The sequence below is a fragment of the Haemaphysalis longicornis genome, unplaced genomic scaffold (assembly GCF_048455015.1).
Source record: "Haemaphysalis longicornis isolate Haplotype H1 unplaced genomic scaffold, Haemaphysalis longicornis Haplotype H1 scaffold_4, whole genome shotgun sequence".
Classification (NCBI taxonomy): domain Eukaryota; kingdom Metazoa; phylum Arthropoda; class Arachnida; order Ixodida; family Ixodidae; genus Haemaphysalis; species Haemaphysalis longicornis.
In genome coordinates this window covers 176494506-176512817 of record NW_027526361.1, presented here as the reverse complement: position 1 = coordinate 176512817, position 18312 = coordinate 176494506, and the positions used below count along the sequence as shown (strand labels likewise).

Here is an 18312-nt window from a genome sequence, read left to right as displayed (position 1 = left end):
TTAAAAATGTTAGCTCTGGTGAGTTCAAATCTTCATTCCTGTCCCTCTACAAAAAAAGAGCGCACCAATATTTTACGGTCATCTGGTATTAAGGCTCGACTATACCATTTTCTCCCTTTTTTCTGCCATTTTGACGTCATTCTTTGGAGATAATGTGTCCTTAACCAGTAATCAGTAAGTTGTAACCACCTCTGTATAACTTAAGCCTTATTATGGCGTTCGGAAAAATTCTTAGAATTGATGATTTCTATTTTTACTTAAACGACTGATACCGATCTAACTTCCTCTTGGCAAAGCGAGAACTGAACTGCCAGCATTCAAACAGTACTTTGGGAGATGCAATTATTGCCCGTTTCGGTTTTTAAAAACATTGTATAATTATCCCAGGGCGTGTGCTGACAACGTCCCTCGCGGACCACCAATACTCGTCTAGTTTCAGAATAAATAAACGTTCATGTAAAAGCAATGTAGCATAACAACGTCAAAATAAGCGGCTTTTGACTGTTTTGTTGTGCGGAATCTTCGTCTAATCATCAAAAGCATAGGGTGCTACTAGCCGCAACGCCGCCTCAAAGCCTGCAAGTAACCTTCCCAGCTATCGCTCTTATCACCAATGACTTCATAAAGAAATGTCTGCAACATTTGTGTTGTGTAGGGTTGAAGCCATCAGAACAAAACTACCGGAACTTTTGCCAAGTTTAACGGAACTGCAGGAGAGTTGCAAGCTGGGCTAGTTGGAAAGACATTCTTGGATAAAATCGGCGCGAATTCAGAGGAATTGATTTTCCTGCCACTAACATTTTATTTAGGCACCGTAGTCAAACAACCCGCGAAATCATGGAGGCATTCCACATAGCTGAAGGAGGTGACAAGTGTGTAAGCCAAACAAGCATGTGTCTCCATCCTAAAGACATTGCGTATCTGCGTGTGCCTTGATTGTAACATGCGCACATCTACTTGTGGTATCAACGTGACCTTTGCAAACTTGTTTGCCAATGCGCATTGTCTTTTTATTGCTTTATTGTTTGTGTTCAGTATTTATATTCACCCTTACTGATATTCAAAATTTAGTTTTAGACCAGCGGCTGTCCTTGTGGTTACTTCCTTCGTCTTCGTCTTCGTCTGAATTCGCGCTGGTTTTATCCAAGAATGTTTAACGGAACTAGCTAGCCATGAAGCCGCAGTCTGTAAACAGCCACGGGGCTACATCTCTTTTTTTCTTGTTGCCATCAGCGCTGCTGCAGATGACGAGCATTCTTGGTTTACCTGGATTTTCCCCTTACGGCCCAGAAGCGCCCTGTCATGATAGGAGGGAAAGATACTTGTGCCAGGGGCTCGCTCATTCGGCCTCTCTTGTGTCTTCGCCCCGTATACCGCCGTCCCAAAGCTCCATGCCCACCAAACAGATGTAAAATAAAACCGTAGGACTAGCTAGGCGGTGCCATAATTAGGCGGTGGTACCGGGTTCAAATCCTGGAGCAATACAAATTTTTCTTCGACTGCAAAGTTTTCAAAAAAATTGTATAGATTTCCTCTGTATCCGTAAGGCTGCATTTCAGGCTGATATATAAGCTTTCTTTTACGATATTCGCTGCACTTTGCGGAATTCAACTAAATCTGTTGAAATACAACTGTTGGAAAAATCAGAAAGGAAGAAGAGGTGGCCATTAGCAGCTGCCTGCTGATAGTGCTATCATCATCATTACAGATCGAGTTCCATCCGCCATTAAAGATTCACCCACGTCCCGCGGTCCTCGCCTCGGTTCTTCAACAAAATGGTGCCGTGACCAGGATAGGAGATCTACACAGTTGAAGAACGGAGTGCGCGGACCGCCATCAACGATGACGTGAGTGACACGGCTGCGAGGAAACTACGGCTCCTGACCATCGACCGCAAGCGTCTGCGAAGAAAACCCAAGGAATTGAGGACGCACCAAACGTGTACCGGATACCACGCCCTCAACAACTTTTACCGATTCTTCGCGGACGCCTCGCGGACACTGAAAGTCAACGACAGCGGCGTCGACCTTCCACCGACCGTGATCCTTCCTGGCGATCACGTAGACATAAACGACGTCGACGATGGACCTGGAAGCCCTTTGCCAAAGACGGAGCCTCGTCCGAAAGAAGGTAACCACACTGATTGACGACATCAAAACTGAGATGAGCGCCGAGTCACCATGAATCTGTAAGCTCATTTTCTTAAAGAAACGCATACTCGAAACACATGATATTCTAAAGAAGCTTGACAGCGATATTGAAGAACTTGTTGATTTGGATCATTTAACCGAGGAATATGAAATCGCATTAGAATTCGAAGATTCCATCCTGTTAACCAAATTTAGAATGAACAGATTGTTTCCCGAGTTGGAAAACCATTCCGACGACGACATTGTAGCAACAGCACCGGAAAAACATCCAGGTATCTCCAACAACGACTCCACAGTGCAGAGTAATGACTCCCTCAACAGGAAGAGTGATTTGGGGATACTTTTTAATGATCGTGAAGAGCCACAGGTCACTCAGCCAGCTGCTTCCTTTAAACGAGGACTGGATTCAATAAAAGGAAAAGAGGAGACAACTGCTACCGCTCTGTGCTCAGACGAAGAATTGGAAACAGCTTCCCCCATAGTGCACACTCTGAACGATAAAATGGCTCTAGTAACTCCAGTAAAGATGAGTTGTGGTCAGAGCTACGGCAACGCGGTGGAGACACCTGAACAGTCATCGGATTCGCGTGGTTTTCATGGCACAAAAACACTTTCTGTGCTCAACGAACAACTTCATAGAGTCCAACAAGCACGACCACAGGTGAACAAACGATTCCTGCAGAACAATCGACAGCTCGGCCAAACCTCACACTCACGGACGGAGCCTCTAGACACATGCTGCCATCGCGAAACGTCGGGTTTGGGGATGATTGGGTTGGTTAATGCAAAATGTGACGATTTCAAGTTCCCGAAGTCAAAACGAAGAGTGAGAAAACAAAAAATCCAGTCAGCCCTACGATCAGCACGTACAACCACCCTAAACAAGTCTCCACCGAAACGCAGCATCAAGTGCGGACTTATCGAAAAAACAAGGAGAAAAAAGGTATCTCTAAGAAAGAAGATCGTTACACACACAGAACGACGCAGCGGGATTGTTACTTCTTCCACTATACAATCGATCCGCCGCACATGCCGCAAGAAGCTTGCACGAGCACTACTATGTCTTTATCTAGTGCCAACGATGGTCCAGATTCCCCGCTTAAACTGGCCTGACTCCTCAGGGCGAATGTGGCACAGACGCTTCAAGCATCGATGGAAGCAAAAGACCGGACTATCATGGTGTGGCCAAACACGACGGACATGACATGGATTATGACCACAATGAACTGATTACGTGACCTTTGACAAAAGTGTTAAAAGACGAATGCTTGATGACCGCTGGAAACTGCAATCCTTCACGTCATGCCCATTCTCCTCCGCCATTTATCGCGTGGCCGGGAGGATGTTGGAAAAATCAGAAAGGAAGAAGAGGTGGCCATTAGCAGCTGCCTGCTGATAGTGCTATCATCATCATTACAGATCGAGTTCAATCCGCCAATAAAGATTCACCCACGTCCCGGGGTCCTCGCCTCGGTTCTTCAACAACTAATATGTGGGGCAGGTTAGAGAGACCAAACCTGGTATTCTGAGTCTTTCCTTTACCCGACCCTCCAGTGAAGGCATCCTTGAAATCAATTTGCCCATGCATTAGCATTGCGGAATCCTCTCCTCAGCAGAGTGGAGGAAGCAAATGGAGTAGAGGAGGGACTCAGAATACGGCCCCAAGATTCGCTTACTTCGGAAAGCAATTCCACCAATATTCAAGCCCCACGTTGTGGCTATAGCTCCGAAAAGAAAGAGTTTGCGTTGTCGAAAGAGTGCAAGAAAGATGGCACATTCTATGCAGATTGTTATTTTTACCTTCCAATACGAATCTACACGACACTAATGTTGCTGTCAGTCACCTCAGGCATAGGTCGGCGTACTCACTCGTGAATGCACTCATTTGTACTCATTTGTACTCAAACTCATGAGTGAGTATGATGATGAGTGAGTACACACCAATATTAAAAAGTGACTACGATGACGAGTGAGTACAGGGGTAAGTCCACTACTCATGAGTACAGTACTCATGAGTACACTACTCATTAGTATGAGTACTCATGATTACAGTATTCATGAATATGAGTACTCATGAGTATGAATATTCATGAGTATGAGTACTCATGAGTAGTACTCATGAGTACTACTCATGAGTATACAGTACTCATAAGTACATAGTCCTCATGAGTACAATACTCATGAATACGGTATTTTCGAGAGCTTGCACTGGTGAGTACATGCACTCGTGAGTACAGTAGTGCAAAGAAGTTCTATAACGAACTCGAGTCAGGACGCGAGTGTAGCAGTCGCAAACATTTAGCGGTGCCGCTGTGCAGCTTAACTCTCAAGGATGGTAAAATCAGACAACGAAAACTGCGCCTCCCTCCTTTCCCTGTCCCTGTCCCTGTTTGGCGCTGTTACCGTTTTTCGGCGGTCGCTCGCTAAGAGGACACGGTGAAAAAGGAAAAACGAGGGGGTGAAGTCCCGGCGGAAAGTGCAGCCGCTGTGACTCTGTTTCTATGGCATGTGTTGATTGGTGCAGTTATTTTTGTTTACAAATACGCGGCCTTGAAACGCGTAGTTGCTTCGTTCCGCTTGCTCCGCTCAAGTTGCTTTAGGGAAGGCGGTGGGGCTGCTAACAATACATGCACTACGCGCACCGAAGTCGCTCTTTTCCGGTCTTCAGCAGTTTCCGTAGACGCATGTCACCCTGTGTAGTCGTTTCGTGAGCCGAACGGCTCATTTCAACAGTCGCAGTTAATTATCGTATTCGCGTCAAATCGCCTGCATGGTCTGTGTCATCGAAATTGTCCGCACCATGCCGCTGTGCGCATTCAAGCGATAATTTGGCTGATGTACGTGCGCCCATATGGTTTTATTAGGCTTCCGTTTTGAAACTTTTTGCTCAGGTTCGGTAGGACTACGTTCTCGTGCATTCCATTTACGAGTGAGCATATAGCCCCACCGTGCAGGAACGGGGGTGTAATTTGTCCCTGCATTGGAAATAAAATATCCGAGTACACCAAAGCACGTTTGTAGGTTGTTAATCGGACATAATAATGCCTAGTTGAACGCGTGCGACGCTTTGTTTCGCCTCACACATTCTGTCGAAGAGCTCTGTCATCTTGCCGCTAGAGGCGTGCTTTGCTTTCGAATGGCTTTGCTTTCGAATGGCAACCCGATGTGCTGCTTCTCGTTTATGCCACCGTGTAATGAGAAAGCTGGCGACGATGGTGAATTTCGGTGGTTGGTCTTCCCCTACCTTCATCTGCTATTTACTTGCGAGGCTACCATTCCTCGCTAGCAACTACTGCCGAGTTTAAGCTCGCGCTGTGGAAGGCCTCGTGAAGGGGCCGTTTTTAATGATGAACGCCAACGCCAGACGTTGGTTTTTTAGCTTAAGCTCGCGTCTTGCAACGTCTTGTAAACCATGTTGCTTGCCCATAATGACCCCACCGCACTTTTTGGTCTATAGCTGGCAGCTTCGTGAGTGCTGCTCGAGACAAGAGCTGCAGATTTCCACTGTGCAACCAACGCACCAACACAGCAATAAAGCGACGTCAGTGCAAGCTATCACGCCTCCGAAAAACGCGTCTACAAACTTTGTTTTCGAGTTCACAAAGCACGGGAGAGCAGTTGGGCAGTGCTGCAATGGCTCTCAAACACTGGCAGCAACTGGGTGCACTGCCCTCGACTGCGAGCGGTACCTGCTCCACGCCCCCCCAAGCACACACACACACACACACACACACTGTTGGGACTGGGCTATCCCAGCTCAGACACCACTGTTGCGACGTTACCCTGCTCAGTCCACTATCGACGCGGCGCAAAGCAGACCGACGAAGTAGTCGAGCCGACGGTGATTTGAAGCTGTATTTATATACAATATATACAAAGGTAGCAAGAGCGTTACATGGCTCGGACAAAGGCGATAGCACTTCTCAACTCAGTGACTCTGATGAGATGCCGCCGCACCACCGCTGCTTCCGGGCTGGTGTTATACCCCCGGGGTTCCCTTGCAGCCGCGTGCAGTTCGAATCCCTCAAATCGGGACTATCACTGGCCGCAGTTTGAAGGCGCCGTCTTCAGGCGCTACTCACTGCGTGTTTGCCGGGGATCGTTTTTCCAAGGCATGGCTTGGTCCAGCCGTCGCGATGGGAAAGGGAGAGCCGACTCGGCGGCGCCTTTCCAGCCAAGTTGCGGCACGACTGCCGCGGGCGGTTTGACCTATGCGCGAATCAACCCCGCCATCGGCACGTCACCGGGTGCAGTGAATTTGTGTCGACGCGCTGGCACAACACACACACGCATACAAAAATGAGTGGTTAAAGTCAGACCCGTGTGCGTTTTACCCTGGCTATTAACGGAAATAAACATAACGACGCGTAGCGCCCCTGCCCTGTTTCTTTCTCGTGGCGGGACCTCCCTCTTGGGCTTCTCGCGCTCTAGGCGGCTTTTGTTTTTGTGTTTATCTCTCATTTTGCGGGCTGGCGGCGGCGGCACGAGGTGCGGCTGCGCAATGTTCCCAGCATGCGGAACAGTGGCGGCAGCGTCTCTTTGTAGATAATTTTAAAGGAGATGATCTTTCTTTGGCTACACGAGCACGAAAATGTTAACCTGTCTGACTGTCTGTCTCTCTGTGTCTGTCATAAAGGTAATTTATTATTGCAACTTATATCCCACCCCGCTGTATACATGGAAGCTTCCTGCCCCGTACGTTTTTCTTGCAGTATTTGCAGCGATAGGTCAGGTTGCAAAAATCCTTGCTGGTGCCGATGTAATCATAGTGGTGCTTCAAACTCTCTAGCAAACTGACACCTTGCGCTATCACTAGGTCTTCCGCTGAGTGCGTGTTGCAGGCAGCCATAGCTGGGCTTACAAACAATCGTCAGAGCCACAACTTTTCACTGACCTCCACGGTCCGTATCCTCATACTCCGCATACCTCGAATTTTGGGCCTTTTGTATAAACCGTGGTGACCGCTATTCCCTTGTTTTTGTTACAACTCCTCCTCCGGAAATTTGTTCCGTATCCTCCTCCCGCGCAAAAGAACAACACCAAAAAGAACACAAGACCACGTTAATTGTACAATGATCACTTATCGATTTTCAGCTTCAATAATGCCATTAAATGGCAGTGGTCATGTTCTACAGGGTGTCAGAGGAGTAATTTTGAAGTCATAGAAAGAGTGCTTACCAATCAGTCACTCGGAAGGACTACTTGCCTAGCAGGTGTTGCGAAGAGCTACCGAGGATGATGCAACATTGCATGATGCAACATTGCGTCAGCTGTACCACTTTGCATGATGCAACATTGCGTTAACCTTAACTGAGGCTATTGGTTGCACGAAATCACGCCCGCAATATGAAGATTTCTTTCGAATCATGCCTCTTCTCCGTTTATTTCTGTAAGTTTTCAATTCAGATTCAAATATGCAAAACGAGTTCATGCCGCCCTTGTCGCAGCAAACAGCCAAGGACCTTCAAAAGCGACATTGTCGTCTCGGTATAGCTTCGCTCACGTGCGCTTTCTTGGCATCGCGCTGCGCTCTTCACGCTAGTGGAAAACGCATTCTGCGCCTTATTTTACGTTTGTGAGAAAGCGAAGAAAGTCTTCGCGGATGACCAAGTGTCTCCGGCCCAGGGAACGTTCCTCGATGCCAGTGCGGTAAGCACTTGTCAAAGGAACCCGCTTTTCGCACCGGTTTCCCCACAGTGACATAACGTGTGCTTTTAAAACACCCCTCACAAAACCGCACGCGTCGCTCTTTATTGTTTGGGTACGCGGGCAAGGGCGAATCAAACAGAGATAGAATATTTCACCCGCAAGCTCCTTTTACCTGAGTTGCGTATTCTCTGCTCCAGCTGTGCTACAGCGAATCGACCCCTCTACGTCTTCTCCACGAAGAGAGAAAAAAAGAAGCTGCAGTAGTATGTCGCACTCAGAAGGATTACGGCGAGTACGAACGCGATCGCCTTTCACTGTCCCGTGCCCAGCGTCAGCCGCTGCTTTCAAATGTTTCGCGTGCCGCGGTTCTTCTTCCCATTCAGCGCGCAGCACTCACGCGAGCCTCTCCCAGCGGAAGGGTCGCCGGTCTGGCCTCACGCGAGCCCATCCCTGCGCGTCGAAAGGGAACTCGGTCAAGCGTTCGTCCCCGGCAGAACCCGGGGGGAGGAGGCCCCGTATATAACGGCACGCATCCGCCCACATTCACGACGGACTGACGGCCGATCTCGACACGATCGCCGCCGGGAGGCACCCGCGCAAGAAACACTACACTGGACTGTCGTACTCGCCAGAGGGCGCACCGAGTCACCGAGCGGCGTTCACCACCATAGAAAGGCCAGTATTCCCAAGCTAGCACACGCGTTCGCTACAGTTGAAAATGGTCTGCATATCATGTGCTGAGGTTCGTCGCAAGCACCATAGAACACAACGGCCACTAGGTGAAGGCAAACGCTTAAAAGGACTGGCCTTTCTGAGGAAATGGTTAAAGAGAGAGATACAAACGTTTTTTTTTTTTTTAACCTTTAAAGGGCCCCAGGTGGAGTAGTGACCGGTGTTAACCTACTTGGGCACCTTAGAAACGTCACGAAGCTCCATTCATGGCTTTCTGATGCACGCATTGTAGTCCAGAGCAGAGATTATCCATGTGTTCGTTTTGCACGCACAGCGCCATGCAATATTTCACTTTGGGTGGGTACAAAAAACGCAAGGAGCGCTCTAAAACAAAATGGGATTGGGATGACATCGTTCGATGTCGCAAACAAAAATATAAAAGCCGCCGGAAATAAGACAGAAGCTTGTAAAATATAGAAGTGCAGTGTCGGCCAAAAAAAATGTTGGGAAAGAAAAGATACCGAAGCTGGTGAAAGAAAGAGAAAATAATTGTACTTATAACACTGTGCATTGCTGCAGCCTAAACAGCACTGCTTACCCGAGGTGGAAAAGAAGTGAGCAGAAATACATCACAGCTACTCTCGCACTATTATGTGACCTGTCCGGTTTGCACGTAGGGAGTTGCCAACGTAGAATATAGTAGCAGCGTCGACATCTGAGGGCTGTGATCGATGTTTATAGTAGAAGTCACAGGGCATCAGCGCAACGCGTGTCTTCTGTTCATCTACTTCCTGTTCGTTGTTCTCTATCTCTGTTGCAGTAATGTATGTATGGGTATTCTTTGATTGGTATTGGAACGCTCGTACGTTCTATTTATTCCCGAAGTCATCCCTATGTATTCTGGAAGTGCTTTTACGCTGGCAAAAGTGATGCGATTTCGGCCAATATTTGTAATGAGCCTGCATGGACCTCGAAGAAATGTAGCCCTCATCCTATTACACGGCCATTCGATCGGAACGCCAATCTTTCAACAGTAGCAGCTGATCAACATTATTTCGAAGTACTGTGACCGGACAACGCTCCGTTTATTAGGATGCACGGCCGTACCGATGAGGTGCTGTTGCATTGTCTCAGGCCACTGATGCGGCGACGCTCTTTCCAGGCTGGGGAGAACGCCAGAGCTGCCTGGATTGGGAGCTCATTCCCGCACTGCTCGGAATGCGGCTGGCCTGCCTACTGGTTCTGCTGCTCCGGCATCCCGGAGGCAGCGAACAGGCGATGCCCTTCTTCGGCTCGGTGGCGTTCATACCGGCGCTGAAGACGTTGCTGCCCACGGGCACGCCGCTGATCGGCTCCAACATCGGCATCGCGGTGCCCTTCGAAGTGGTGGTGCCGGACCCGGGCGCGTTCATGGTCAACATGCGCTCGCTGGAGCCCGGACAAGACCGCTGGGCGCTGTACCGGGGCGCCTCATGGTTCCTGCGTCGGCTGGGCCTGGACGGGGAGGCGTGCGTCAAGAGGTCTCTCTGCGAGGTGGCCGCCATGCCCCGCATGGAGGGACTGCTGGGGGACGTCGTCGAGGCGCTCTTCACGTAAGCCTTCCCCGCGGGCTTTCTTTTCATCGACGGTGTAGTGTAGGGCAAGTAATTTAGTTATGAGACGTATCGCCAATATGATGATTGGAAACATGAGCGTGAAGGACGGGACGAACACGTAAAAGAGACCACAAAGCTCAGGATTACTGTCTTCGCTGTGTGATGTCTTCTTTCTGTCCGTCCCATCCTCTTCGTGCATTTTGTCCTACTATGTCAAAAGACCAACTCTGCCCACAGGTTGTTTTGATCACTGATAAAAGTCACGGGGTGTCCCGAATTTGAGCCATCAACCTTGGCTGTAAGAAGTCGATGCTCAAAATTTTGTGGGTGTATGTTGCATACCGGCGGTGCATGTGCTGAAGTACTTGAAGCAGTCTTAATCATGCTGTGAAGTAGTAAAAAGCGCCGAATGTTTATTAACGCCGAAGCTTTATTGGTGGGACCGTCCCGTCAAAAAAAGCTAATGAATTTTCCCATAGCCCGGTTGGCCGACCAAAAAAGCTCTGTTAAGATCTCTGGACAGACAGCGTGGGCATGAAACCGGGCGTCCATTGTGTCAAAACGGGTACTTCAAAATGACGGAAAAGGAACGGTTCTACATAAGTCAATAGACGCATCCATCATGAAGAAGGACCATGTAGCAGCAGCTCCAGCGACATCGCCGGATGGAGCGCCGCTCCTCGCGCAGCAGCCCGGTCGACATGGTCACAGGCAGCGCGGCCGCGCGGGCGCACGAAGACACGGGAGTCTCGCGCAGCCGCGCAGCCTGTGACCATGTCGATCGGGCTGCTGCGCGAGCAGCGGCGCTCGATCCAGCGATGTCGCTGGAGCTGCTGCTACAAGCACAATAGTATACCATTATCTCATAAACCCCGTATCGGTTTGCTTGGCGCGCGAAAAATCGTCGCATTGGCTCCGTTCTCCGTTTGCGATTTGGATCTTTGAAGGTTTGGATATCAATTGAGTGCACTTCCAGCGAAGGTTCAACGCGCTTTCAGCGAAGGTTTTGGCGCATTTTCGACGCACTTTTGATGTTAAAAAGCGTCCGCGCATCTCTTAAGTTTGGTTAGGAAGGGATGGTAAAGTCTTCTGCTCACGCCTATTGGTGGCCTTTTCTGTTCGCGAAAGGACGAAACGAGAGCAATATTTTTCTGGCACCCCAGATTCTTGGAGGACCTGAGCGAAAGGGCTCTATCCACAACATGTTGCTAATCTGGCTCCGGCGTCGGCCCAGGACACTAGTTGCGGGAAGGACTGGTACACACGAAGTGACCAGCTGTATAGTCTGCACGACAGGGGCGGGCCGTAAATAACGAGGGGGACAGCTCCTCGTCGCAGCTGTCGTGAGGGTGATCCCCAGGCGATGTTGCCGGAGCAGGAACTCACCCTGCCTGTAAACTCTTAAGGGCTACCAACGGGGTAGGTGCCGATCGCATGAGGGACACTGAAGACTTTGCATTGCCTAGGTAAAAGATGCATGTTTGATCGGCAGAATGTTACACAACCGCGGATTTAGCCACAGTAGCTGCGGACTTCCTTCATGAAGGGAGCTGCGCTGGTGGCAAGATATAGAAGTGCTGTTACGGGGTGGCTGGCCCAATGACATTAACCATTGTAGATGATGACGACATGAATTTAATGGCTGTCAGCCATGTTGGCAGGAGTGCGACTGTGTGCCCCCATGCGCGTCATCTTCGCAGACGGGTGAGAATATGCAAGTCTACACCTTCTCGTAACGACATAAATTAAATTTCTTATTTCCGTCCCGAGTTTATAGTAACAGTTTAGAAGGTTTGTTCATATTCTCTTTCAATCACTTGCTCAGTGCTTGCAATTTCATAGCCAGTGCAGCCACTGTGGTGGGATGGCGGCATTCTCTTTCCCAGTCAGTGCAGGTCGGGCACTTCCTGTTACACCTAGCGCCGTCTGGTGGTTATACTTTAACACTGCCGCAATCTTCTTGCTCAGCTGATAAACAAGCTGGCTGTTTGTCCTCTGAGGCTTAGCCGGTAGCGTCACGGCTTCTAAAGCTCCCATCCTCGGTTCGAGCGCAAACAATTCCACTTTTCGACACACCGCTTGTGAGTCTGTAATGGTGGTCTTGGCCTGGGTCCGGGATAAAACTGGCGCTAGCACTTCTTTTAACCGCGGGGCTGTTTAAGCTTTCTTCTGGACGTTCGGATCGTTGACAATAAATTCTGCTGGGCGAAGTGGAGAGGGTAAAAATGCTAGGCCAAAAAGTGAGAGGGAAGTGGAGAGGAGGCAAGGAGCCCACGAGCAGGTATTGGGAGTGCACTCCTGAAAAAGGATAGGCTTCCCGTGGACGGAATTGAATACGGGTCCCTCGCGTTATGAAACCTGAGTCTATCTGATTGCGCTGTCATCGCGTTCGGGAAGCACAGCATTTACTCGAGGTTCGTAGCGCGGGCGTTGGCTTTGGACTGTAGCGGAATTGAAGTGGACTTTCGCTTAGCACTTTGGCAGTTTAGATTTTGGACTTTAGGAGGGTGGATTGTGGAATTAGATTTAACTCATTTTGCATGGATAAAGCTTCACTTTTTAACCATAATTCTCTCAAGAAAGGTGCAGACCTAAGAATGTCCACGTTAAGGCTAGTAAAGACCACCAGCAACGCTGTTTCCTCGGTCTTTGCATCTCAATTGTAAAGGTGCCTGAATTTTTTTTCTCGTTCGGGGATGGTAACTCCAAGAGCGCGATTCCATTTCCTTGTGGGTACAAGCTCGGCATTTCCTGTGCTTCCCAACGCCATCTACTGCTTCGCTTGAAAGGCAACTTCTATTCCTTTATGCAGCTGCTAAAACAGCTCCGCTGTTCGAGCAGTTTCAGTGGAGGTGCAATTGTGGATTTGAAACAAACGCTCTTTGTTCGAGCCTAAGCAATGTTAATATTTATTACAAGAGCCGTGATTATTTTTTGTAAAATGTCCTCCTAGCTCAATTCCGCGTATTCGTTTCGTAAATAAGAGTGGTTTGGTATCTTGTACGTTGATTTAGGGGTTGGGTGATATGAACATGGATATGAACAGGTTTATGAGCACGTTTAATTAATTTTTTGCATCGTACCAAAAGTGCCGGACTTGTAAACGAATATGGAAATGAAGTGCCGGGCTTGGGAATGAATATCGCAACCTGCGAACAATCACACTTGTAATGAGACCAGGAGTGGTGGCGCGCACCGCTGCTTTGGCGTTTGCAGGCGCGCTAAACTGACGCGTCAGTGAATACAGTTTTTTTTAAGACGATAGTCTTTCTCGGGCTACTTGAACGGGAAAATTTGGTCTTTCTATCTGTCATTCGATTCAGCTAGCCGGCCAAAGCGAAACAGAAGCTGCGTAATACTCTTATATGCTCTCAGCCAAATCTAAACGTCTAAGTTCGGTGCTAATGTTCATACCTGTCAACATTGTTGAACAAGAACGACACATTACGAAAATATAAGACAGAAAATTAATACATGAGTGATATTATTAGAATTTTTCGGATGCTTGCTCTTTGCGATAGCAAATAAAATACTAGATCAACTGCAGAAAATCGTCGCCTGCTGTGGCCCATCCAACTATAGCTCCTGGAGAACTGTTAAGAAATCAAGCGGCAGCAGTAACGAAAGGTACACTTGATAAGTTCCACGTTTCGCTTGGAATACGCTTGGAGCAGGGCAATGTGGTTCTATAAACGTTGTAGTCGGGTGCCTCGATCCACGCGCGTCTCCGCCGTATCAGCGGCACTGGCATCGAGGCACCCGAGTTGGAGCAGTGGAACGCGGTAAATTTTAATTGACTTCAGAAAATCTCTAGCCTGTTATCTTGGAACGAACAAGACAGGAGAGGAAGAGCACGAGAGGTTAGTGGAAAATAGAATGAATCCATTTACTTGCCAGGGGCGCCAGTCGACTACCGTCTTGCGTCGACGTTTGCAACGAACGAAGCAGATACGCGGCCTTTTTTTTTTTTTTTTTTTTTTAGTCACCGCGCTGCCTTTCAAGGGTTTGTGCCCTGAACGTACTTCTGCCCTCGTGGTGCTGGGGACTCGTGCTTTGTGGTAAAATGGGAACTTTTAGCTTCGATGTTATTTCCAAAGATGTTTTCGGTGGTCTCCGTTTCTATTGGAATTGGTATCCCAGGTTCGTCACTACTTGGTGACCGCGGTCGGCGTAGTGCTTAGTCGTGCTTCTTGGCTGTTTCGACGAGCCTTTGTAAGCTCGTCTGTGGTATTGTGTACACGTAGCACCATCAGGAGAGCAGCAAAAGTGCTTATCGGAAGCGTGAGGACTTGTTTGTAGGCCTAGCGTATGATGGTGTCAATCTTCGGCCATTAAGCGCCAGGAGGGGGGCGTAAGGGGCGATGTACGTAACTGCAGAAATGATAATAGCTAGAACCATGCGCAGCATGTCCTGTAAGGTTATTTTGTTCGGAGCGGGGATGCACATCATGCATGTGGAACACAGTGTCGACCAACTCAGTCCTAAGCGCTAATGTGCAAGAAGCAGATACGTACGGCTAGACGTATGAGCGCGAAAATTTGAAGAATGGTCTTTCCTGCGTCTTTTGCCGAGTTATTGATGCTCAGAAGCAGTACGGAAGCTACTCATAAACAGAGCAATGGTTATGAACTCCCTAAAGCAGCTTCACAAGCAGCAGATTTTAGGGAAATGTAAATAAATTGCGGCTTTTGGAGCGGAACATGCATAGCTTACAGGGATTAATTAAAATATGGTGTACACATTGTGCAAGACGTCTGAGGCAATTTATACCCTTTCTTTACGATGGTCTTCCTTTCGTCCTGCATCATATATCCCAACAGCAGGCCCAGACCTCGCTCCGTAACCTCAGCGCGAGCATCTTGGATCCCTTAGCTGATTTATCTCACATTTCGTCCGGATTTCACTCATGCAGCAAGTGTTGTCGTAACCTCAAGTGATGAGGTCACGGTTCATTTGCAGTTGAGGTCGAAGCCCCAAACTTCGTGAGGCTTCCCACCTTTGAATTTGCTGACTGCTTATGTTGTGCGACGTCTTAACGTTCGATATTTTCCCTTGTGCTTTTTTGGGATGCGACCTGACTTTTCCTTGTGCACGCACGTGTCACACTATTCGATTTGCTTATGTTCGCTTTAGCATATGAAACAATAGAGGACGAACAGAATAGCTCGAATTCTTTTTCTCACTCGTTGAGGAGGGGAGGGGAGAGGAGCGGAGAGGATTCCGAAATTCGGGTGCACAGAATGACATTGGGATGGCGCAACATAGCGCTGTTTGGTAATATTGTGGAGAGACTCATACTCCGTTTCAGGTGAGCATACTAATGATAATTATCAGTTTATTTCAAGTTTTTTGTAGTTTTGGATTGAGTTTGTCGCCTTCCAAACTTGCTATATTGGCCATGAAGCGCCTACCTATGTTTAACGCATGTCATCCCTCCTGTAATCATCTGGTCGTCATTCATTTGACTATAAGTAATCACTGACTACTTTTAGGGCCATGTACTTGCTGTTGCTCCGGATTTGGCAGTGTGGGCAAACCGTAATAGTTCATACCTTAAATGTTTTGCGTAACTTTTCACTTTTAAGAACATCACAACTAGCTTTAATGGTTAGCGTCACTATAGAACTGTTTTTTTTTATCTCCAGCAAGCGGGCGTCCTGATAACCATCTGCTGGCTTTGTTCCAAACAACCTCGAGGGGTCACTTAATGCATATTTATTAAACACGAGCCACACAGGCGTGCGTTCTTCAACATTTCTTCCCTTCGATTCGTCTCGCAGAATTCCCGAGGACCACCGAAACGCTTCCTTCCTGGGAGACTACTACGAGGCCTCCAAGCGCGGACGCACAGTTGGCCGGTGCGATGCCAGCTACTCCGACTGCCCGCTTTCCCTACTCTACGAGCTGCCAAATTACGCCCAAGTCCGATGGCTATGAGCGCCCATTTTCCTAGAGGATTATAGTCTTGCGTGCGCGGTGCTGTTACTGGGCTCCTCACAGAACTGTGAAATGGCGCGCTGCAAGAAAAACGGGAATTTCGGGCGTTTCGCGTGGATACCGAAGCTAAGGGGAAGGCGCTTCGACCGTCATCGCGACGGCTTTTGAATGGCGCGTGCTGGGCGCTTTGTAAAGACACCAGCTAAGTATATTCAAAGCGTGGTAAGCACCGGCAGCTTCAGTGAGTGGTTATGTGAGCGCATGATGGGCCGCGCATTCCCTAATTGTGTGAAAACAAGCAAGGCTGGAAAGCGTGACAAGCGAACATCCTTCGCCATCAACCATAGAGGGCGGCTTGGAGATGTTAAGCTCTACCCCGCCAAAGCACACAGCCCGTTCCGCCTTCTCTTTAGCTTGCGCAAAAGCCCTCTAGAACCGAATAGGCTACACCAGAACCATAACTGTCAAGGCACCAGTCTGCGTGAATGACGTTTGGCTACAGGCCGTCACGCTCGGTGCCTACCTTTTGCCACATTTGTGTGCGCGGGAGTGTTCCAACGCTCCTGGGCCTTCTGTGCTTAGCGTTTTCTAACTTAGTTTTCCTCAAAACATGTGTGGAAGAGTTACTCTCCCGTCAGACGTGCTCTGTGCAGACAAAAAATGACCAAGAGACGTTTAGCTGTTTTCCATGACCTAGTTGGACTTGGTATCTTCCATGTGGCGAAGCCAAACACGAACGTCCGACAGGATTAAAAAAATGACAGATTCCATATGACCCTAAAATACCTTGACCGTGTCGAACGAATGGTAAAATTTTAATGACGACTCAGTGGCATTTTATGTTTGCAATATACATGGTATAATAAATACCTGCTTTTCCGGGAGGAATATACAAGTTCAAAGTACCAGACTTTTTATCCGTGCTAGTAAGATGTACAATACCAAGTACCATGCGCTGACATCAGAAAATAAGCGTTTGCGCTTGGGCGAAGCTTGTGGAAGTAACAGAGCGAAAAATATTTGGGGATGACCGATGCGTTCCATTCCCGCACCCCCAATACAGTGTGCGGAATGCAATAAACGGACAATGTTTTCGAAATGAACAGAATCAATGTTCTCCTTAACATTCATTTTCACATTCATAGAGCAATTTCCAGATAATGCTGCAACCCCACAACAGTAGCTGTGTTATGAACCTAATTATGCAGTTACTAGGATAACGGGCTGATGCTTCAGTGCTGTGAGGAACAAAGCCAGATTGAAAAATCCATCCAATTAGTTTACGTCAACTCCGATTAATGGCAGAATGCAAGAAGATCAATTTGAGTCCTGTCGGCGGAACTGAGATACAGTTTACAACGATAGTTCAGATCCCCTCCACGTGAAATTCCCCTCAGAGAGGACTTTCCGACATTTGGAATACGAATTTGCCTATTTAAGGAATCGGCCCTGCCAACAGCCAACTCTATTCGAACAGCTGGCCAGAGGTCCCATGTACACGCTGTGGAGGCTTTCACAATGGCAACCATCACTCATTACATATTCTTTTTTTTTTCTGATGTAAACGCACTATTAACGATCTCATCCTGGCTTACCGGAGGACTTTTAATTTTGTTGCAGCGCCATTATAAGTCGAATTTTCTGCTTCAGCTGGTACGGTCGCAATAGCTGAACTAAGAAAGTAACAGCTTCCGAGGTTTATATATTCGGTAATCTGATGGTTACTGCGGTACACAACAGACGTCCGCCGCCTTGCCTCGGTGACTATCTCATTGCGGCACCGCGCTCGATGTCCCGGTTTAGAATCCAAGCCATGGCAGTTGCTTTTTTTTTACGCGAGTATATTATATGCCTCATGAGTCTCCGGTTCTAGAGTCCTTTCTCTAGCGTATTGTTCCAAAAATGGCCAACGGCCGAAGAGTAAAAACACGACAAAAAAGCCCGCATCGACGTGAGATCTTTCAGCGAGGTTCCTGTAAAGAAAGTCGCCCTCGAAAAGAAAATTTTGAACATTTCGGTATCAAGTGAGATTCGAGCCCGAGTCTCCTGGGTGGGAGACGAACCCTCTATCCCGAATTCGTGGCCGCTCCACCTTTCCGCGTGACTAAACGTGCGCCCAGAGCGTGCGTCTTTGCGCGCGTGAGCGCGCAGCCGATGGAGAAGCGGTGCCCGTGACCGCACTTGATTACAACAGGTTAAGAGATGTATAGCGCAACAAAATACAAAGGACAACGAATGTACGAGGACAAAGTGCTAACTTGCAGCAGTTAGCGCTTTGTCCTCGTGCATTTTTGCCTTTCGTCTTTTT

At 48.3% G+C, this 18312-nt stretch overlaps 1 protein-coding gene across 1 annotated transcript; it reads left to right on the top strand.

The window, feature by feature from the left end:
- Nucleotides 1-8483: 8483 nt before the first annotated feature.
- On the top strand, nucleotides 8484-17082 carry LOC144180677 (uncharacterized). The gene is made up of 3 exons (XM_077708973.1): nucleotides 8484-8578; nucleotides 9634-10063; nucleotides 15848-17082. The coding sequence occupies exons 1-3, from the start codon at nucleotides 8518-8520 to the stop codon at nucleotides 16002-16004; spliced, it is 648 nt and encodes a 215-aa protein (XP_077565099.1). The 5' UTR covers nucleotides 8484-8517; the 3' UTR covers nucleotides 16005-17082.
- Nucleotides 17083-18312: the final 1230 nt, after the last annotated feature.